Below are 23070 nucleotides of genomic sequence, written 5' to 3'. Positions count from 1 at the left end.
TGCGCACCATTAGATGCCCTTCATGCTGTTTTTCTTCGCCATGAAGAGGCCCAAGCTTAGTGTCCACTATCTTTTCTTGAGTGCTTTCCAGATTTATTTATTTATCTATCTATTGGTACCAGGTTTCTCATTGAAACAGAAGCTGATCAATTCATCCAGGCCAGATAGTCAGTGAGTTTCAGGGATCTACCCATGCCCCACTGCAAATGCTAGAGTAACATTGCCATGCCCTGATTTCATTCAAGTCAGCTTTGGGGATATGAATAAGTACTTGTGTTTGTGTAGCATGTACTTAACTGATTGAGCTAGTGTAGCTCAGGCTTGCTTGGTTCACTACGTAGCCTAGGCTGGCCTTGAACTCACTAAAAATCCTTTTACCTCGGTTTCTCCAATGCTGGGATAACAGCTGTGAATCACAATACCTAGTTCTAGTGTGTTCCCTCTTTAGAGTTAACAGCAGAAAAGAATTCTATAAGTGAAGGTGCAGGACAGCAGTTAACCACCGCACCTCACTAAAGCCTTCATCTCTTGTGCAATTATGGAAGCAGGAAGGAGCTGTGCATCTGTGATGCCAGATCTTGACCTGGGGAGCCTCAGAGCCCACACTGAGACAGACTAGGTGTGTCTGAGACAGACTAGGGAGCTGGCAGTGGCTGGGCACTGGCTTGGAAGGCAGCAGGCTCTCAGGGTACTGAAGGCTGTTTTTTGGGTATGGTGGCAGACAAGCGGATGGCTAGAGCAAAGGCCAAGGGGAAACTGTAGTGAAGGATTGTTGTGCCAGTCAGGGCTAACAGACCCTCTGTGGTTGTGCTGGGTAGGGTGAGGCCTGGCCTGCAGGCTGTGCTTAATGCCTTCTCAGAGGGAATTCTTGAGGGAATTCAGCTCTGGAACAGCAAGTGATTGTCATGCTGGATGAAGAGATGAAGGACCAAGGGATGACCTTTGGGACTGCTCTTGAGCCGTTGGAGGAGCTGGGACCAGGTAGTCCTGGCCCCAGTTCCCTACCTGTTCAGGAGTCCCAAGGGACAACATAGTGGATGCTAACTTAGCAGAGTGAGGAGTCTGCAGCCCAGCTCCATGCAATCCTAGTTGGCACACTGTTACTAAAGCACACTCTCCTTAAGCAAAAATGAGAATTCACTAAGGGGATATTGAGAAGACAGCAAAGTCTTACTGGCCTGAAGTCTGTAAATAGAAACATGGCAGTGGCCTGGTTACCAGCTTCATGGAGTATCAAGTAGGGAGGAGGCCCAAGCATGTCTGTGCCACCTGCTTTTCTGCTCTGTACAGTCTGGGGATGCTGGGTACCATCTTGAGCTCCCAAGGCTCTGGGCTGCAGCTGGCTACTTCTATCTTTTCCAAAGCCCCCTCTCTCCACTGGTTCATTCTGATGAGCCAGAGGAGGACTGCTCATCAAGAGTGCTGACACCTTTGTAGTCTGGAAAACCACCTGAAGTTAACTGTCACTCATGTGAGGGGATTCTATTGTTTTCATGTATGTGGGGGTCTCTTGAGCTGTATCTGATGTCTGCTTCCATCTCTTAACTGGAACTGTGCAGCTCCATGGGAAGAAAACCATAGTGATTTTCCTCTCGTAGCCAGTGAGCTCAAGGATCCATTTGTACTGTGCACTCACTGACTGCTGCCACTGCCACTTGAGCCATTTCTAGACTACAGTGGTTCTCAAATGGTACGCTCTTGGGTCTCCAGCACACTGGACAGATGCTCTACAGCTGAGCTGCCTGCCCAGCCCCTGAATATTGTTGATTGTCCAAAACAGGTGGGGGCAGGTGCTACTTGCACCTGGTGGGTATCGGTCAGGGATGCTGTTTAAGCATCCTAGAGCTCCACCACAAAGAATTACCTGGCTTCAAATGTCAGAGTGCTGAGACACCAGAAGCCCCTTCCTCCTGCTGCTCCGTCCCTTTTCATGGGTCAGTTCTTTGGCCCAGTTCCAGGGTGTCTTCAACTCCACTCTCTGACCGTAACATAGCCTGTGTTTTTCTCCATCAAGTTCCCTGTCTCTTCCTGTCCTGTCTCCATCTCCTGGGTTCACTCTGAGGCTGAGCAGGCTTCTGTGTCAGCTCCCAGATCTTCTTCAGGCTTCATCTTCCCTCCTCCCAGCTTCTCTCCCTTCCCCTCCCTCCCATCTTTCTGGTTCTTCTCAGCCTCTTCAACTAGCAAATACGAAGCTTCTTAGGGCTCAACCGCAGACTCCTTCCCTCACTTGGGATTCCTTACTCCCTAAGAATGAAAGCATAGAGCAGAAGCAACCAAAAACACACTTTGCACAGGGTTGGTGCTGAGCAGTTATCTGTTGACTGACTGCCTGCATTATCCATTTCCAGACTCTGCATCTTGGAACTAGGTTTCTCTCTGAAGCAACAGACTGCTGCATCAACATTTACTTTTGATGTTCTCAAAGCAACTCAAATTCAAGCATGTGACTGTCTTTACTCTGACAACTTGCTCAGGGCTCAGGACCTGAATGTTGTCTGGACTCTCCTTTCCTTTGTCCCTTCTGCAGTCCATGCACTTGACAATCAGCCAGTCTCACTAGACTACAGTCTCCTGACTGTCTATCCATCTTGGCCCTTCTAACCTGTTCTCCCAACACAACAATCTCTTAAATCAGGAGTCTGGTCACATCATTTCCCCAGCATGTAGCTCCTCACTGACCTCGGAGTATGGTTAAGAAGCCACTCAACTGGGCTCTTTGTGCCATACAAGGTTAAGAGATCCTCTCTATGTTGGGTGGAGTAAAGACTGGTCTGGAGGCTGGTCTCGATACCAGCTCAAACAGATAGCACAGTTCTTGAGGAGACTCAGCTCTGAACAACAGCAGCTCACCATGCTGAATATGCTGAATCCCCAGAGAGCAAAGAGGAAGGGTCCATGAGCCTGCTCAACTTTGTGTTCAGGTCACAGGGAAATGAACTCTTCATGTATGTTCCTGCCTTCAAGTTCTCTGTGTAGACTGCAGCTCTGCTGGAACCACCCAGCTCCTCCACCCTTGCTGCCACACCAATACAGTCTGACCCCCTAGCACCTTCACATTTAAGAACCCCACTACCTTGAGGCTTCGATTCCATTGGTCAAGAGGGAAGCCAGGAAATGGGGAGAGAGAAAGAAAGCAGGTGGCTGCTTTGTCACAATATACAGTGGGGGAGACACAGCACTGACCTGATGATGAACGGGCCTCTGGCCTCCAGGAGCTTCCGTTCACTGCTGAACGTCTGCAGGAGGTTGATCATGAACTTGTAAAAGTAGGAGTTCATGGTGGGAGTGGAGGGGGAGCCTTCTAAGCCTTTGGTACCTGTAGAGAAAGAAACAGCCAAGATTTAATCTGACTGTGTGTCTACAGGTAATGAGACAGAATACAACTGTAAATGCCAGAGGGCATGTCCCCCCCCCCCAGCACTCTCGTGTGTGTGTGTGTGTGTGTGTGTGTGTGTGCGTGCGCGCGTGTATGTGTGTAAAGAGATGAGAGAAAAGTCTCCAATCAAGGGTCACAGACTGGAAGCACGGATTTTATGCCCAAGCACATACAATTTATTGGTTTACTCCTAATGAACATCTCATGTGTAAGACCTCCATTAGGTGCTACAATAAAAGCAAAGTGGAGCCTGGAGGGATGGCTTCGTGATTACAGGCATGTATTACAGACTTGAGGTTGATTTTTAGCACCGGCATCAGGCAGCTCAAGACCACCTGCAAGTCCAGGGGATCTGACACCATCTTCTAGCCTCCATGGGAATCTGTACTCATGCACACACACCCACACATGGTTACACATACATATAATTCAAAATAAAATACATCTTAAAAATAAAAACAAATGAACACAATTCTCCCCATTATCCAAACAAATTAGATATCTGTGGGGTTTACTTTGCACAATTAAGGACAATGGCCAGTCAGAGCATAAAAAGGTTAGACAGACAGCTAGGCATGGTAGTGTATGCCTTTAATCTCAAACCTTGGGAGGCAAGAGCAGGACAGGCGGATCTCTATGAGTTTGAGGCTAGCCTGGTCTATGTAGTAAGTTCTAGGACAGAGCTATGTAGAGAGACCCTTTCTCAACAAACCAAAATGACAAAAACAAAAGAGAGGTTAGACAGGTGCAATTACTACATGGTCAACAAAGCTGGCAGCCCCTTGGGCATAAGACAAAATCCCTTCCCTAGTGCTGAGAAAAGAACTAAACGGTGCACACAGTGACTGGGCTAAGGACAACAGACCCAAAGCAGGACATATTTGGAGCCTTGCCTAGCACTGGGAACTAGGTGAAGGTGTTCTCAGGTGGAACTCCTCCAGCCTGCAGAGCCCTGGCTGGCTGTGATACAGCCTCAGCTGAAAGCCTCACACCACCCCTCCCTCCTTCGGCCTGCTCCTGCATATGTGCCCTTAGTGAAGCTTTTAGCACTGCGGGAACAAGGGGAAGGCTGACGGGATGGATGCTGTCTTATTCTGGTGTGGGCTACTCACATGTCCCACAGGATCAGCTTTCCTTTTTGCTGAAGTGTCAAGGATGGGGGGGGGGGGATTTCTCAGTCTGCCCAATGCAATATTGGGACATCTTTGTCAAAAAAATAACAGCTTTATTAGAGCCTCATTCTTGCCCCATTAAAGCTTGCCTTTTACAGATTCTCAGAATATTCTTAAAGTCGTACAGAATCCACCACTAACTGTAGAATACCTTAATTACCCCTCTACTGGAATCTGTACCTGTTACTTTCACTTCCCAGTCTCTCCTCCAAGCCCTGAGAACAAATCCTTCTCTCTATGGACTGGTCTATTCTGGACATTTTGCATGGATAAATGGAACCTAATAATGGCTTCTTTCATGCAGCATAAACTCAAGGCTCAGTTTGGCTGTATATATTTATTTTTCATTCTTTCTTATCACTGAACAATGGACACACCATATTGCATTTGTTAATTCATTAAGTGTCGAGTACTTAGTGGCTTCCACTCCGTGTCTTTATGAATGATGCTGGTGTAAGCAGCCATGAGTTCTGTGTGGACTGGCTTCCTTTCTCTTGGCTACACCTAGGAATAAAACTGTTCGGATCCTGGGGGATCCCTCACCAGGTCACTTTCCCCACTGGCTGAACTGGAGTTCTACCTTCTTGGCATCCATCCTCTCGGGCATGTTACCAGTCTTTCACTATAGCCTTCCTAGTGGATGGAAGGTGGTGTTACACTGTGGCTTTGTAGTTCTCTGGCGATACTATACACACACACACACACACACACACACACACATACATAGTACCTGTGTTTATCTTATAAATTCAGCTACTCAATTCCTTTGCCTATTTTCAAAATTGAAATACTTGTCTATTTATTGTTATTAGAGTTCTTCATACATGAGGTTCTTATCAGGTAGATGGTTTAGAAACATTTTTTCCTATTCTTCGGGTTTCTTCCCTCTTCTTGTCAGGAACGTGTTCCACTACAAGGCTACATCTCCAGTCTATGTTCTTGATACTATCCTCTGAAACAAAACTGTTTGGGCTGGGATAAATTTCAGTGGTAAGAACATTTGCCTACTGAGTTCAAGATCCTGGCTTAACTTGCAAAACAAAACTCTCGTGGTGCTGCACGGCCCCGTGCATGCATGCTAGGGGCTTCTGCCACTGAGATACAAACACTGCCAGTCCCACAAGACTGGGTAAGTCCAGTACCATCTTTTCCCTTTGGCTGCTCAAGTGTTTGAGACCGTAGGGTTAATTTAAACAGGGCCAACTGAGGCAGCACATGCCGTCCATTTCTGATCTGGCCTCTCTGGTTTGGAAGCCTCTTTTCCTGAAAGGGCAGGCAGGCACTCCAAAAGCATCAGGCTAAGTGCATAAAAACAGGTAAAAAACACCCAGGGCATGGCATTACGAGCCTCCCAAAGGAGCTCACGGTTGCCAGTGGCCACAGTGGCACTGAACCCCAGGAGTCCTGCGTTCTGTTTTCTCTTCACCATTAGAGGGAAGTGACTGGGAATCAGAAGGCATTTTTCGTTTTTTCTTCCCCTTTCCCCAGCTGCAGCTGCTGCATCCTTCAAACCTGTCATTCTCACTACAAACCCCTGTACCTCCAAATCCTGCTACCTTCAATCCCAAGATCTTTCTATACAACCCTGCACCCTTCCAAATCCTGCCATCGTGAATCCCAAGACTTTTCTAGACAACACCCTCCCAGACAACTGCATGGGAAGCCTGGAATGAAAAGCCAGCTTAAGGAGAGGCTGCATCCAACTTTCTGCTGTTTGTTCTGCACTGTCCTGGGTCCTGTTGAAGGCAGCCTGGCTGTCCTGGTCCTGAGTGACTTTGAAATGGCAAACAGTCTCTGCTCCCTGGCCCAGAGGGGCTGTTTGCATAACTGTGTCAAATTCTTACACATCAAGAAACTTCAGGCCCAGCTGGGGTTGATCTTAGAAGAAGTGGCTGAAGACACAGCTGTTGTGGCAGCCCTGCTTCCCCATCCTCACCCACAGGAGATAAATTAAGTGTCATGCCTGCCTACCTATCCCACACTCCTAGGGACATGTGGACAGGAATCCAGCAGACAGTAAGCTTGTCCTGGGTGTGTATCTCTGCATTATCTGGGTCTCTGTTTCCTTCCTGCTTTTCTATGAGTACTCCAGGGTCATCCCACTTCCAGGCCTAAGGCCACTAGGCTTCAAAGTACTTAAAAGGACAAAAGGACCAATGAATGGAGTAACCATAAATAAGTCCTCCCTGGCTGTGGCCACCTGGGAGCCCTAAGGAGCTAAGTATTCTGGGAACACTGCCGTTCCAGCCTCACAGAGCCATGGAAAGTCAAGCACCAAGCATGGTGCCTGGTCTCAGTTTCTTAATCTATAATAGGGGCAGTAAGAGTGCCCAGCAACGCATGCCACATGCCCTGCTCAATAAGTGGAGTGTGTGTGACATCAGCAAATGTCTCCTGGCCTGCAGCACTATGTGGAGCAGATTGCTTTCATTCCTTGTAGAACAGGCTGGACATGCAGGGAGAATTAGGATCTCAAACTCATAGAATTCTGCTGGGTGCTCAGGGAGAAAGAGAAGGAGTTATCTGTGACCTGCTCCATCTCAGCAAACAGACTGGCCCAAGACAACAGGAGAGATGGCTTGGAGTTACCCTGGACACATTTCTGTTCTTCTTAGGAAGGGCTCTCATTGGTCCAAATGGACTCAGTGCCTAGGCTAAATGGTAGTGGCCGTTAGTGGAGAGATAGAAAAGCACATGGGACAAGTGATTCTAGTTCTTAGGAGCAGTGTCCTCTGGGACACCTGTGAACTCAGTCCTTCAAGGAAGCCCGTTGTTCAAAGACCACAGACAGGAAAAAGCCAATGATCCCCAACTGGAGCTATGCACCTTTGCCAAGATTCAGCTGATGGGAAGCTTAGGTACGGCACGTTAGGGGGAGCCACCCAGAGCCCCAGCGGGGCCTGTACTGAGTGCGGCCATCAGGAGCAGGACTTCTGATCTTAGAACCTCACTTGCAGGAAGACAGTGCACCCATGCAAGGCACAAGTCCCAGGCAAGAAAGGCGAGCTGTTAGTGTTCGCTGGTGACAGCAGCAGGGTCTGTGAGAACTTCCTCCACCTTAGTTTTACCTTTTTGCCCAATCTCCTCTGACCTCAGCAGCCTTCAGGCCTGCTGTCTGGAGGACTCAAGAAAGAAGGCTCCGTAAGCCCGGTAGACTCTGGGCTCTGTTCAGGCCTCCCCTTTGAGATACAACAGACTTGAGATGGAACACTGTGCTTCCGGCAAGCCGACCTGCCCATGCCATCACATCTCACCTGGAAAGTGAGTTTAGATCAAAGAGAAGCCACACCCTGCTCTGCACGGCTTCCCTGCTGCTGTCTGGAAAGCCTAAGAGCTCGGGTACAGACTCTTGAGGTAAACTTGTCCCCCATCCTAAAAAGGCATAAAAAGAGTCTCCCTCTTTTGCCATGTGAACACCAACTTTCTTTAGAGAGCCTGCCATGCTGTCTCCTCTGATGCTGGGCCTTGCTCTCTCGCCGTGGAGTGCCCACCGTGTTGTTGCCTTTTCTGCCTCTTTTGTCTTTTGTGTTTAAGAAACAGCTAATACATTTTTCAGTTGCCAGTAATCTGGCTCAGTGTCCTTTTGAGTCACCTGTCCTATCCAGAACCTAAGGTTCTTAGCCAGGGCTGTGGGCTTGGGAGGGGGTGTGGGAAGAACAAACTGGCCCAGGAGTGCACTGATTTCCGCCTCACTGAGCCTGCACCTCCCAGGGGACAGCGCAAGCGCCTCCACCAGCCTCTTCTGCCCACCCCTGGCTCTTGCTCATCTGGTTGGCAGTCTGTAGTGGCTCTATCTCAACAACAGTTGGTGCTCTCCATGCCTGAGGATAGGTAGAGCTGGGCCTGGTTCAGTAGCCTGATTTAGGGCATGCCTTCTAGATCTGCACCTGGACAGAGGTGTACTAGCAAACTTCTCCCTCACCATTACCAACAGTGCAATTTTGTAGGTCCACTCAAATGGTGGACAAATTGCTTTGGTGAGAACCAGCAAGCGAGGAAGGAAAGAAGAGGGCTGTGTGTTTCAGGGGCTCTTCCTGAAGGGCTGACCCAAGGATGACAGGAATGTGAGGGAGAGTGCAGTCTCTTAGCCACACAGATCTGCCTTGTAGTTCTGGTTTGGGCAAGGAAGAAGCCTGTGGGGCTCTGGAAAGAAGCTCACGTGACTGACTAACTGCTCAGGGGCAGACAGATGCTGTGGGGAGCCCTCTGTATACAAAAGACAGGCCGGTGTGTGGTGGCTGGGGAGCCAGCCCTGCACATGTTGCTAAGTGAAACCTGATGTGGCGACATGAGAATCTGCAGAGCGTCTCACAAACAACCTTCCCTGGGATGTTTTGGATTGATTGAGTTTTGTGGCTATGACGTGAAGGAGCCTCACATGTCAGGATAAAAATAGCTCTGGCCTCAATAGACAGCCTGAGTTACAGTGCAACAGAACCAGATGCGAAAACATTAGCCACTGAGCGCAGACTCCACTTGCAAGGTTCCAGCTTCCTTCTCAACCCCATTCCCCGCTGTCCAACTGAAGATTTGCTGTCTGGAGGAGGCAGGGATGGCCAGAAGGGTAAGGGAACAGGTCAGACCTGAACTCGTGCAGGCCATGGAGACAGCTGGCCTGTCATCTGTGTCAGGGAAAGGAATACCGTCCACTCTTGGCACAGAAAGTGCTTCATGAAGCTGGGTGTGGAGGTGCACACCTTAAATCTCAGCATTCTGAATGCAGAGGCAGGAGGATCTCTTGAGAGTTCCAGGCCATTCTGGCCTATAGAGGGAGCTCTAAGACAGCCAGGGCTACCTAGGGAAACCCTGTCTCAAACAAAACAAGCAAACAACAATAACAACAAAAAGAAAGTACTTCATGGAAGGGGAATCGATTGGGAAGCTGGCCTAGGTCAAAGGGGATGAAGGGGAAGGAGCAACTTCCCCGCAGAATTGAGTGCTTGAAAGAGAAGGAAGCCAAGGTAGGTTTCTTTTTCCTTTGGAAAGAGGGAGTTGTGGGATTGGAGGCAGCACCTCTTCCATGGCTTCATGGATAAAAGGACACGACACCAACCCCTGCAACCTGGTCCTGGAAGTAACCACCCAAGATAGGAGCTGGAACCTCACCCATATCTGGGAGGCGTTCTGTTGTTTGGCTCATAAGACAAGATAATGGGTCAAAGAGGGAAGGGCTCAGGTAATTCCCAGCTTTTAGGGTAGTGGTGAGTCCACACTGCCACCTGCTCTCAGGAAGGGGCTGGCACTGAAGCAAGGGCTAAGGCCAAGGGTGGTGCTAAAGGGAGAGGGCTAGGACTGACAAGACTAACCAATAAGGAGTCTTGTTGCAGGACCAAGGGACATTCTTCCTGGACAATGGGCCTGGGGAACATCAGCTCACTCTTGGTGACCTGTTCCCAGCCATCCTTTATTTTGATCATCTCTCATCCTTGATGGGTACCTGCTGTTAGGGACTCATACGTGAATAAAACCTAGCTCTTGTAGCCTGAGATGTACATAGTGCATACAAGACATTTGGTAATCCTGATAAAATCTGAGTCTAGAAGCGGGGATGATCTGTGTGCTTGCATTTCTATGACCTGGGCGATTTCAGCTTTGGGACCTCTGCACCTTGAGCCAAGGTTTCCTCACAGCCAAGAGGAGACAGGCCAGTTCCACCATCCACCCTGACAAGCTGGAGGGGGGTAAAGGGAAGGCAGCTTGCAGAGGATGTCACCAGAACTGACCAGAGGGATCCAGTGATACTAAGGATGGATATCAGAGCAGTTTCTCACTACAGAGTATTGATTGATCTCAGCCCTGCCTATGGAGTAGCTTCCGGAGCCCCCAAGCACTCCAGCCTGGTTTAGAAGATAAGGAGGTAGTGCCTGAAGCAAGAACCCACTACAGGGCACAGGTGGCAGATGTTTCTGCTGCCTCTTAGAAGATTAAAGATGTATAGGCCTTTGAGGTTCAAAGAGCAAGAGGCAAGGCTCTTGGAGAAGCTGTGATACGGTCAAATGTGGTTATAGTAAGCGGAAGGGAGGACAGGAAATGAGGCTCTATGTAGTGAGAGGCCAGAATGGGGTCCTTGGAATCACTGTGAAGAACTACTTCTCTGGGAATTCTAGAGCAGGTTAGGGCCACAGCTGGGAAGAGGCCACAGCTGGGAAGACCAGCTCGGACTGCTAGCTAGGCTCCTATGCTCCTCCCCTTAGGAGAAGAAACCTTCAAGGGTTTTAAGTGGGATTAGCCAGGTACAAATGTGTGTCACCACCCTCCATCAAGGGACTAAAACATGCTCTCCTCTCACTGGATGGAGCTGGGGTGATCCAGGTGAACAGTCCTATAGAGGGGTTAGCTTAGTGCCAGTTTCAATCAGCACATGGCCAATGTTGGCAGCTATTGTGACCACTGTTACTACAGGGAGAAATGGCCTAGTTCCTGAAAGCCTCCTGGGTGTCTTACAGGTCTTGCTTGTCTGGTGACAGGAAGATACTGCTGACATCTGGTCATACTGGCCTGGGATGCAGGGAATGAAATGGAATTGAAAATTCTACCTTTGCCCTTTTCAGACCTAGAGATGGAGACATTTCAGTCAAGTGACCCCTGCAGGGTATGTTGCCATGGTTAGTTTTTAGCCATCAGTGGTGTTGGGAATCAGTGGTGTTGGGTGCTTGCTGAGCCTGTACAAAACCATCCCTAGTTCCTCCCTGGTGGTGGTGCATACCTGAAATCCCAGCACAGGGGAGGTGGAGGTTGGATGATTTAAAAATTAAGATTACCCTTGTCTACCTGATGAATTTAAGTCTAGCCTGGAATACATGAGACCCCACTTAAAAAAGAAAAGAAAAAGAAAAAGGAAAGGAAAGAAATGAAATGAAACGAATAGGCCACAACAAGAAGGCAGGTCATGGCAGCCTGGAATTTCAGGCCGACTTTCAGACCTTCCTTGACCCTTGGCTGAGGATTCAGAGAACAGACACCTGGGTCTCCCCAGGCTTTATACATAGCTGAGAGCAGAACTGTCTAAGGCCTTGGGAGAAAAGGAGATGCATGCTGGGAGCTCCTGGGTCCTACTAACTGTTTTGTGAATGCTCTGGGTCAAGGTGGGCCCACAGAGGCTTGCTTACTGCCCCTTCTTCCCACAGCCTGGCAATACACCTGCAGATTTCTTGAGTCAGGTATAGACGGTATATAGTGAGCTGAGCCTAGGAGCCCCCAGGGTAGGTGCTGGCTTTGCTCAGAGGCCCTTGCCTAGGCAGCTCTCCTGTTGCTCTGGAGGTAGTTCCTTTCTGGTCACGAATGAAGGAGGTGGGGCCCAGACCTGGGTCTCTGTGCTGGAGGGAGAGAGATGTTTATGCTAAGTCAGGCATGAGGAAAAATCCCATGTGGGCAACTCTGTCTCCTCCAGCACCCTAGGGACCACTGTAGTGGTGCATCTGGGCCAACATAGCACTCACCCAGGCGTGTGATGGGTCTTTCCCCCCACCACTGTGTGGGATCTGCACCATTTGAGTTTACAGATCTAATGTGAAGGAGGGGCCATTGATTTCCCTGCAGATGCCCTGACGTTGCCTTCTAGAAAGTTCCTGCCTGGAGGAGAGTGAAGTGACCTCCTCTCACAGGAAGGACCTAGCACTGCTGTCTCAGGCTCTCAGAGTCGTGTCCTAGAGAGGTATAAGACTTGAGGCAGGAAGGGCTGGCCTGGCATCCTCTGTCCATGCGCATGCGTGTACAGGAGGAGACAGAACCACAGTGAATGCCTGGGAAGTACTCTGGGAAGCGTGGCCAGCAGAAAAATGAGGACACTTCCTGCATGCTTTCTGACCTCAACACCACCCCATAAGGCAGCTGTGCCAGGAGAAGGCAGAGGACAGACTGGCTTCCTGCATTCCTTTATTACTGATTTGATCCTGACCTTCCAGAGCCAGGAACACACTTGTAAACTCTGATGCCAGCTGCAGATGTGCATGTATGAACACATCTGCCCAGGGGGTCTCATAGCTCTGAATTCCACAAATGGCTCAGGCTAACTTTGTGGCTCCCAGTATCATGGGTTTGTGAAAGAAATCACAGGACTGGATATAGGCACTTCCCCAGGATTCTTCCCAGGACTGACTTTTTTACCATCTGGGATTTTTGTTGTTGTTTTTCCTATGATTTCTCAGTGTCTCTGGCTGAGGTGAGTCATTCTGATAGTTTCTGCAGGCCAGGGTAAGAGTCTCTACCCTTTCAGCCTCATTAGCCGCCTACCCATTTTGGTGGGGTGAGGAGCTGAGATTCAGAGTTCTCTGCAGGGTAAATGTCCTCAGCTCTTGTCTCTAAGCAGTGGCTGATCTTGATATCCCAGTGTCCCAAGGAATCTTGCAGGACCCCAACTCTAAGGTGGGTGCCCAAAACAGTTTTTTTTTGGTTCATACCCTCAGTAGCATGAACCCACATTTCAGCTATCAACTTCTCTGTGCTTGGGAGGGAGAGAAAACATGCTAATAGATGAAGGGAAGGACCCCTGAGGGTTCTGGGAGCACTAGGTATCGCAGTCTGCTCAAGGATCCTGCTGCTGTCACTCTGAGGATGGAGAAGATGGTAGCATGCTGTCTCCTGGCAAGGAAGGACTGAGGGCCACTGCAGGACTCCTCTCTTCTGGGTTCCCTGTCCCCATCTCTCCTATCTGAGGAAAAGCCTCTCCCTACCTCACTTAGCTCCCACTGTTCTGTACCACCACACTTGATCTCTATCATCTGTCCCCAGTCTTGGGGTTGGCTCTTATATGCTGACTTAGAGACAGAGGGTACACAGTGAACTCCTCTGCTGAGGGACAGGAGGTGGGAGCCATAGCACGGGTCCTGGCATCAGGATATGGGGGCTGTTTCCTTGACCACAGCTAATGACTGCCCAGGGGAAGCTGGTCTCCTGAGTGAGGAAGTGATGGCATCCTGGGGAAACGGGAGGGAGAAAGCCAGGCTGGGCTAGAGTTCATCACTGTAACCCAGCAGAGAGAGCATGCAGCAGCAGAGCCTGAGGCCTGGGCTCCCATGTGCTTCCTGCTACAGGGCTCGAGTGACCCATGGCTTTCTTTGTCATGGATACGTGTCCTCAGCACACGGCCTGTGATCTGACTTGGCATATCCAGGGGTACATCAAAGCCTGTGGAGCTCAGAAAGTACTGCGAACTTCTCAGACACTGGGCATAGTGTCTGGCCAAAAATCAGGGAGCTTCTACTGGGGCAGTGCAGGTATAATATGGGCCTGGCTGGGGCTAGGGCCCAAAGTGCTACAGAGCTGCAGGAGGAACAATGTCACTGAAAGGTTGTGAGTCTATGGGAAGCTAATGAGGTCCTGGTGTCTGGATGGCATGAGGGGTTCAAGGGACAAAGACCTGGCAAACATCTAAGACCCACCAGGTAATTTGCTACCAACCTGTGTCCTTGGGCCTTTTTAAGGCTCACATGGCTGAGGGAGGTGGTCTCTGCCTGAGAAGAGGAGCGGGTGGACAGCGTGGCCGGGGAGAAGAGCTACCTGCCATTCCGAAGGAACCCAAAGAACAAGCACTATGAATGCCTTGGCTACCTTTGCTTGCAAGGACAGCCCGGAAACAGCATGTTTGAATTATCCTGTCTCTTGCCTGGGCTGCCTGCCATGCTGAGCTATTCTGAGCTTCAGTGAAGAGGAAATGGCTGCCTAGCTTTCTTCCACCTGTGAGACCCAAGACTGAAGGCCCTGGCTGGCTGCCTGCCTGTGGAGAAATTGTCTCAGAGGGTTTTGTGCTTAGTCAGTGGTTTAAAAACATCAAAAGAGCTGAAGATGAGGGCTGTGAGGGTCTCTTCAGGGGGCGAATGGAGAATGAGCCAGGAGGCAGAGGCTGCCTCTTGTGGTAGAAGACCATGGGCAGGCAAGCCACTGACCCTCATAAATGGCAGAACACATTTATAAATGACTTCCTGGGCTAGAATAAGACTCAGTACTCCTTAGGTCAAACACTTCAGGGAAATACTTACTGGGAGGGTTTAGTAGGTTGGCTCTGCCGGAGGTGGGCACCTGAAGCTCCGAGTGGTTGACTCGGAGGTCAGGGCCATCAGGTGCGCCTGGGTCATCCGTCTGGCCTGCAGGGGAGGAGGCAATTTCTGCCAACACTTCCAGATCCTTCAAGACAACCTGGGGAGACAAGCGGAGGATAAAGGACAAACTCCCTACTATGAGCTGAGCTGATGTGGTAGAGGTGAAGTCAGTGATGAGGGGTGGCTCACAGGGCAGGAGGCTCTGTAGACCATGTGCTGCTTGCCTGTCGTGAGAGCCACAGAGATTGTAGCTGTCAGAGTGCTTGGGAAAATGCGGTGAAGGTATGGATTAAGAGGCCACTGACGGCAATGCCTAGGAAAGGAAGCTGACCAGGGTGACGAGTCTTCCTCCCGCAGCTCTCCTCTCTGTATCTCCTCTCTGAACAAGGACTGCAGGGGGCTCCTTGAGATGCAGGTTCTAGGCAGTAAGGTGAGCCGTACATAGGATGCATCTCAGTTTCTATATTGTATGAGGCCTTGGCCCTGTCCATCCCTGTCCATAGAACAGCTGTCACTGCAGAGGTGACATCAGGCCACACAGAGTCCAAAGGGCCCTCTATGCTTTGGGTGCGATTCTGGCCTCCTTTGCTAAAAGGCTTCCTAACACCCAGTCAGGACTGTCTCTCAAGTGTTTCCACTTAGCCTTGGATGGACGAGGCAAGGCCTCTTCAGCTGCCTACCTGCCTACTGCACTCTTCTAAAGAGAGGCATGTTACTCTGGGCCAGGGCCCTGTGTTCCTCTTTCCTCTATGGCTGCTCTTAAAGGGCCAGTAGCCCTGGAAACTACACCATCTTCACTTGACACTAGAGCTGCAGGATGACAAAGCTCATCCCATTGTGGCACTAGAGAAAGGTCAGTGACATGCCCTGTTGGGAAGGCATCACCGTGGATACAAACCCCTTTGTTTAAGTGTCATCAGTCCCAAGACCTGCAGTCTACACTCCCTCCACAGGAAGTCCCTCCCACTGCAGGTCCTTCAAGCACTTTCTGCTTCCTGTTCTTCAGTTCTCAAGAACGCCTGCCTCTGCCTCACCCACAGGTATAGCCCTAGGACTAACCCTGGCACCCAGCACATGATCAGCAAACATCAGGTGACAATAGGGACAACTGTGCCTTTTACTGGGCTGCTCTACACCCAGGTCAAGAAAGAATTAACCACTGGGGGGGAAGGGGGGTGAGGGGGTGTGTGGGCAGGAAGAACCACAGTAGGTAAGGGACCAGTGGAAAAGCTTCAGAGCTCTGTGGGTGGGGCCGATAGGTTAGCTAGTGGAATATGGCAAATACAAGGTCAAGATAAGGCTAAGCTGAAGTTCCTTTTGGGGGTGATGAATGTTCTGGAATCAGTGACAATGGCTACTAAACCCTGTAAGTACAAATGTTTCCCAAGTGAAGACAGGGTTATATCCTAATATACAAACTGCAATTTGAAAATATCATGATCATGAATACACTCCACACACCCAATCTATGAACACTAGAGTTCAGCAAAACAGTATACTACAGAGGACAAACTGCTTCCTTTCAAGATCACAAGGCTAAGTAGGAACTGCCTGGCATCAAAGAGTCTAAAGAATGGTGTATACCAGCGACCTCGGCACTTGGGAGATACAGGTTGGATCAGTTTGGGGTTTGGCAGAGGGCTCTGTGGATACAATGCTTGCCACGCAAGCCAGAGGACCTGAGTTTGGATCTCTAGCATTCATGTAAAGTCAGGCACAGTGGTGTCCTATGCTGCAGTAGAGAGAGGAGACAGGCAAATCCAGGGGCCTTGTAGGCCAGTCAGTCCAGCTAAAATGGTGAGCTCTGGGTTCAGGGCAGGTGAGATGGCTTCTGAGCAGATAAAACCACTTGCCATCAAACCTGCCAACCTGAGATCAGTTTCCAGAACTCACAAGGTGGAAGGAAAGGCCCAGCCACCGCCATTGTCCTCTGACCTTCAGTAGATACTCATGCCATGGCATGTATGCATGCATGTAACAGTGGGAAGGATCTGGTGTCTGAGTATGACAGTGGTCCTATCAGTTCTGGTAACAAGCCAGTGTTGTATCCTATGCAACTGGGTTGTCACTTTTTTTAGTTTCTGCTGGCCAGCTTTCCTGTACCCTTGTTGAGGATCCCTTTGCATGCTGACCCCCCTATTTGGCTATATCACGTTTGGCACACGATCTTAACACCAGTATCTTGGCCTCCTCCAGGATGGTCCTGACATCACTCACACAGATGTCATCCCTACTGTTCCCTCACTATAGGCACTGAAACACTCTCTAGCCCTTCCTGAGCTTCTACCCTGCTGCATCAGAGCTGAGCTGCAGGAGGCACTGGGCTGTCGGAGGGAGTCAAAGGCACCCTCGCCTATGACTGGGTACAAGAAGCAACAAAGCTTTGCCAGAAGCTTACCGCTGACTGTCCTTCCATGCACTGGGATTTGGGTTTTAGTTGCTTTTGGAATGAGTTGCTGAGTTGTGGGGAATGGATCTGTAGTGGCTGGAAAACATGGCCCCACATAGCCCTGTCAGATGGCAGGAGTAAAACTTGGCCCCATGTCAGGCCAAGAACCAGAGGACCCTAGGTGGGTTTGGGTTGCAGGCCTAGGGCTCTGTTCCCTGAAGGGAGGAGTATCTGTCAGGTTCACTGCTCCAGGAATGGAAGAGACATAGGGAAGAGGATGTGGTGGGGAAGCAGATGGCACAGTTATGTAGAGTTTTAACTCCCCCCCTCCATTTCACAAGTAAGTCACAGGTCAGGGATGGTAAACTAGATCTAGGACTTGGAGTTGGGAGACAGTATGGGGTGACTCACCCAAAAATAAACAGCACGGCAAGAATGAAGCCAAGAGTTCTACAATAACTGAACAGTTTCCATCGGGGTGCTCCTACCCCTAGGCGTTACCAAGAGAACTGCCTGTGAACATTCACACTAGCTGAGCAATGTAAAGGTCCCTCTGCTGATAAACACAATGTGGTACATCCACTCCACAGAATATGACCTGGTCATAAAAATAAATGAGGAAGGGGGACATGGCTCCCTCAGTGGGTAAAAGTACTGGCTGTACAAACATGATAAGCTGTAGGACACATTTGTAATGCCAGTGCTCCTACAGTGAGATGGGAGACAGACAGCCGGGTATAAGCAGTATATCAGAGGTAACAGAGGCCCTGACTCAATAAGGCAGAAGGGAAGACTGACTTCTCAAAGTCATCCTTGATGTGCACACATCACACACACAAGTAACAAAGGACACTGGACTCTGCAGTCGTCCTTGATAATGGCATGTGCACACATCACATACACAGATAGATAAAAAATAAGGATACTGGACTCTAGCAACAGGAAGAGGCTTATAAACTCTTGTAAGTCAAAGAAGGTAGACATAGAAGGCTACAAACCACAACGATCACATGAAATGTCTACAAGAGACAAATCTGAAAAGATGAAGGTACATTTGTGGTTGCCAGTAGTTAGGGACGAGACTTCTAACGGGCAGAGTTATTTTCTTGGGGGGAAGGGTATGGAGATGAAAGGTCCTGGGACTAGGCAGCAGCGATGGTTGTGCAACCTTATAAAAACATATTAAAAAAACTGCTGAGTTTTGGTATATGTAAGAAAAAAATATAAGAACTAAGGCAAAGTTTCAAATTGGTAACCTAACTCCCATTCAGTGTTGCTTGCACCAGTGCCCAAGTGGTCGTTCTTTCTATGATCTGACAACTGATTCAGACTCAGGAGAGATGATGATGAAGAGAAGGTCACCCTGGTCTCCTAGAACTCTGTTTCTTCCAGTCATGCTGTCCTTCTCAGATCTGTCTGTGCAAGTGTACAGGGTCGTATGCCCTCTGAACAACAAATCCTTCTGGTCAAATGCTCCAAGAAAAGTATGACCCAGCAAGGCTAACTGGGGCATGGCACACATTATACCAGGCCAGCTCTTGCAAGAACCCTGGCACCAGTACAGGCACATAAGACACTAGATATCCAAAAGGCACCTCTTTCCAGCTGAAGTGATGATGCCTAGGAAGACCCAGTAGCATGCAAAAAGAATGGCCTGTACAAGAACGGAGCAGCTCAAGAACCAGGCTATAAGGGACAAGGAGACCAGAGGAGCAAGCTATAGTTGAGAACTAACACTCAATCACCATCAGTGTTACCTTATACTCGACCCAAGGAATCTGAGATTTGTACAGTCACCAGTTCAACAAAAATACAGAGTGTCTGCTTCATACACAGCTCTGGTTCAGAAACCCAAGCCTGCTAATCAAACTACTCAGGGTTTTGTGGTCAGACATTCCAGATTTGCAACTCCCATCCTACATCAGTTAATGCCGTTGAACACAGATCTCCTCTTCCTAACACCGACTGAGCAGCTCCCATGGTTCAGCTTTGACTATAGGAGACACAGGGCTACACAGGACACACGCACACACGCATGCACGCACGCACGCACGTGCGCGCATACACTGTAGGGTATACATCTGAAGCATTCTCTTAACTAGCATAAGCTGCTTATGGATACAGAGAATAAGGCGGTACATTCTTGTGGTGGTTTAGCTCCAGAGAAGGATGTGGGGTGGAGGGATATGTAGTCAGAAATCAGGCTCAAGTGGTAGCTAGGTTGGGCGTCCCAAGCTTATGACCCATACACAAGAATCTGGGTTCCATTTAGCGGGTAATAGCATCTGTTTCCCTGTATGTACAAATGGAAGCTTGATAATGCAAGGCTGCCCCGAAGGCTGTGAGGCAAGCTGGTCCTCTGTGCCGAAGGATTCAACCATCAACTGAAAGTATTAGGTGATGCACAGAACATATAAAGGTTTTTCCCTTTTCTTATTTTCTAAACATTGAAGCGTTAACAGTTATTGCCATAGTGTTTAATTGTATTAGGTATAATATATCACTGAGAGATGATTTAAAGTGCATGGGATGGGCTGGTGAGATGGCTCAGTGGGTAAGAGCACCCGACTGCTCTTCTGAAGGTCCAGAGTTCAAATCCCAGCAACCACATGGTGGCTCACAACCATCCGTAACGAGATCTGGTGCCCTCTTCTGGAGTGTCTGAAGACAGCTACAGTGTACTTACATATAATAAATAAATAAATCTTTAAAAAAAAAAAATAAAGTGCATGGGATAATTATGTAGGTTATATGCAAATACTGGCCCATTTTATAGAAACAATATGAGCATTTTCAGATTCTGGAATCCAGAGTGTCTCTGGAGTAATCCCCCATGGATACCAAAGAACAAGGGGACTTCAGTGCACAGCACAGAAAGCAAGCACAAAGTGTCCAACATCCCACTCTTTGTTGTTTTTGTTTTGTTTTTCGAGACAGGGTTTCTCTGTATAGCCCTGGCTGTCCTGAAACTCACTCTGTAGACCAGGCTGGCCTCGAACTCAGAAATCTGCCTGCCTCTGCCTCCTGAGTGCTGGGATTAAAGGCATGCACCACCACGCCCAGCCAACATCCCACTCTTATTACAAGATTTTTAATCCCAATACCAGGCTGTTAATGGCCCTGGCTTGGTGATGAGATGGGAATAGCTGTTCATACCGAGGGCTTTTCATGAGAATGTGCAGCATCCATCTCTGCACTGCTGCCTCCTGCCCACTGCTGGACAGGAGAGCAGAGCCAGGAAGGCGGCACTTTTTGCATTCAGAACTCTTTTATCCTAGAAAGTCTAATATCAAATGGCAAATGAATGCAAATTACACTTCAATTGCACAATTAAAGCCGGAAATGCTGTCTACAGGTTCCTTTGGTGATCCAGCCACTCTTCCTGTGCTTACAAAGCAAATGATTTGTTTCTAGTCCTAGGGATTGGCAAAAAGCCCACAGCCCTGCCTGGGGCACCATACATACACAGGTGCACACACAATGAACTGACCCTTCCTGCCCCTTAAATAGTTAGACCAGAATTGAAGGAGGGAGGGGACTGCTTGAGTGAAGGGCAGGAATGCTGTACGGTGGATACTGTGTACGGAAGGCACTGTGGGGCTGTAGTGGCTCTCTGACATTAGTTCAAGTGATCAAATCCCATTGCTAGCTGTTTCTCAACATAACCCAGCTAGGATCCTGAGCCTTTTGAAGCAACAATCAAACCGAAGATCTGGCCCAGGGAGGAGAGCAATCGCAGAGAAACGTCTAGTCAACAGAGCACTGAGAAAGATGAGCAGAGACCTGGCTTTGAGTCTCTATGCCCAGGCCAAGGCTGTGGTGCTCTACATTTCCCTGGAGACCCTACAGTGTGGGTAGGAAGCTATGGGACAAAGATCCCTGCTCAAGGACCCCACAAGGCCAGAAGGAAATGCCCCAGAACCACAGACATGTGGCCAACCTTGCTCCACCCCCAGAAACCCAAATCTAGTTCCTCTGCCAATGAGCAGGCTGTCTGGGCTCATGCCCGAGGCTGGCCTGGAGTCCTGGCTCCAAGGATGGGGACTAGCTCAAAGAAAGCAGGAGGAAGCCACACCAATTAGTATGCACTACACAGCATTTTTGCAAAATGAATATAAAACACTTGTGCTTTCTTTTTGTGTGAGAGAAAGAAGAGGGGAGGGGGAGGGAGGTTACAAGAAAGCAATATTCTGCAGGAATGGGAGCGCCTGCTGTTACCATGGCAGTGGGTGGGGGTGGGGAGGGCCCATCAGCTGGTCCCTGGTTCTGCAGTGCAATGTGCTGCCTTGACTCCTTGCTGGACTGTAAGGGTCAAGGTTGAAGACCATGAGTACAGACAGAATCTGCCAAGGTGTCTCCAAGGGAAGCCTCAGGAGTTGGCAGAAAAGGGCTTCATATTTCCCATGGGGTAGACAGCAGAGAGAAACCCAGGGATTCCTCAGATGATCCCCTTTGTTGGAGACAACTTTATAGCGTCAATTGGCTTTTTCCTTAGGATAAATGTAGATAATGACATCTGTCATACTCAAGGGGTGGCTCTCTCCTGGACAGTGCTGTTCTCTTTCACTGATCTAATGGGCATTCACTACCCTAATACCTGCCCTCTGCCCTTCCATGACACTGTGGTTGTTCCTCTGTCCCAGTTTATAATGCTACAGCCTGCAGACAAACACTACAAGTTCAAATCCCCACACAGGGGCGCCTGACCTTGTCTCCAACCAACACTGGCTCTGAAGGCCCAGGCAATCACTTAGCAGATAGAGGAAGATCTGCAGCATAGGGAAGAAAATAAAAGATGCATAGTTTGGAATAGCTGCTGCCAAAGGAATAGATGGACAAACATCCCACTGAGCTTTAGGAAGCATTAGGAAGCCCTAGGTTTACACAGCAAGCACTAGCTAAGGCTTTCGATGTCAAGTGGTGCAGCTCCTTTGAAGGGGAATCTTTCTTTCTATTGTCAGGATACTCCCAGACTGTGCTCTCCCCAGCGCCGGCTGGGAGGAAGCTGCAAGAATGTTCCCAAGAGGCATACTTTGTACTGGTGAAAGAGATGGATGCTGCTCCGGACTCTGGAGGCTGCACTCTGGCCAGTGTCAGCCAATGCCAAGGAATATCTGAAGTCTCTGTGCAGAACAGCTGACTGTCGTGCCCTGTAGGTGATCTGGGTCGGGTCAGGCTGCCCCTCATGCTGTGAAGCAAATCTGACAGGAAGGGCAGAGGCACGAGGCCTGGCTTCTACAGGATCCTTGGGTTTTCTGCTTCTGCCCACATAGAAACTAGTTCCTTTTGTTATAAAGGGTATAGCTCAGTGGCCAGGCCTCCTCCATCCCTGACCACATATAACTTGGCTCTTGCTGCCCTGGGGCTTGGGGAATCAGCCAGAGAATTCACCATAGAAGCCAGAATGAAGGCCAAGAGCAGTGGGAAATGCACCCACAGCAGCTGGCACTGGGGCTGAGGCCTCAGCCTTAGACACAAGGTAAACAGGAGCTGCGGAAGGCAGCAGGCAGGCTGGCATTCTGAGCAGAGCTGTGGTCTACATGGCATGAGAACCCTGCCTTCTGCAACTAGATGAGCAGTGCCCCAAGGAGAAAGGCCAGAGTTTGGGAGGTGAGCAGCTCTGTTCAGGTATGGACACATTTTCCTTCCCATTAGAAGGGCACTCAGGTTGCTTTTAGGTGTCTTGGCAAAGCAAGTTCTAGCTATACGCATACTCAGCACACAGGTAATGTTGGCTGACACTGAGCACCTGTCCTAGGGGATGTAGGCAGCTCCACGCCCCCAAAATGGACTTTGGAGATCTTTTCTATGGGATTGCACGAAGGCCCAGTACTTAATCCTGTTGTCATTTCCACCAAGTAATCATGTAGATTGATGAGGATGATGCTGGTGGTGCCCCTTTCAGGTACAGAGAGAAGAAAGACAGCTCAGGCTAGGATCAACGGAGAGACCAGACTGCTGTTCTCCAGCCCCTAGCCCCATAGGCTTTCCTTCCTGCTGACCCAGCCATTCCACGTGTACTGCCCTGAGTTCCTGGCTCTTAGAGTTGCAAATTCTGAGTGCACACACATATACATCCTTAGAGTTCTAGCACCA

General features: G+C 49.4%; 1 protein-coding gene across 1 annotated transcript in view; it reads right to left on the bottom strand.

Moving 5' to 3' along the window:
• Vac14 (VAC14 component of PIKFYVE complex) overlaps positions 1 to 23070 on the bottom strand; it is a 97002-nt gene that overhangs the window by 31398 nt on the left and 42534 nt on the right. The window contains exons 13-14 of the mRNA XM_021169610.2: positions 14526 to 14682; positions 3184 to 3316 (exon numbers count right to left, since the gene is read on the bottom strand). Of these exons, the coding sequence (XP_021025269.1) occupies positions 3184 to 3316; positions 14526 to 14682 (290 nt within the window). The remainder of the gene's footprint in view (positions 1 to 3183; positions 3317 to 14525; positions 14683 to 23070) is intronic.

This window comes from Mus caroli, chromosome 8 (assembly GCF_900094665.2).
Source record: "Mus caroli chromosome 8, CAROLI_EIJ_v1.1, whole genome shotgun sequence".
In the NCBI taxonomy this organism is placed as follows: domain Eukaryota; kingdom Metazoa; phylum Chordata; class Mammalia; order Rodentia; family Muridae; genus Mus; species Mus caroli.
Note: the sequence above shows the minus strand (reverse complement) of the source record. Positions and strands in the feature narration are given on the sequence as shown.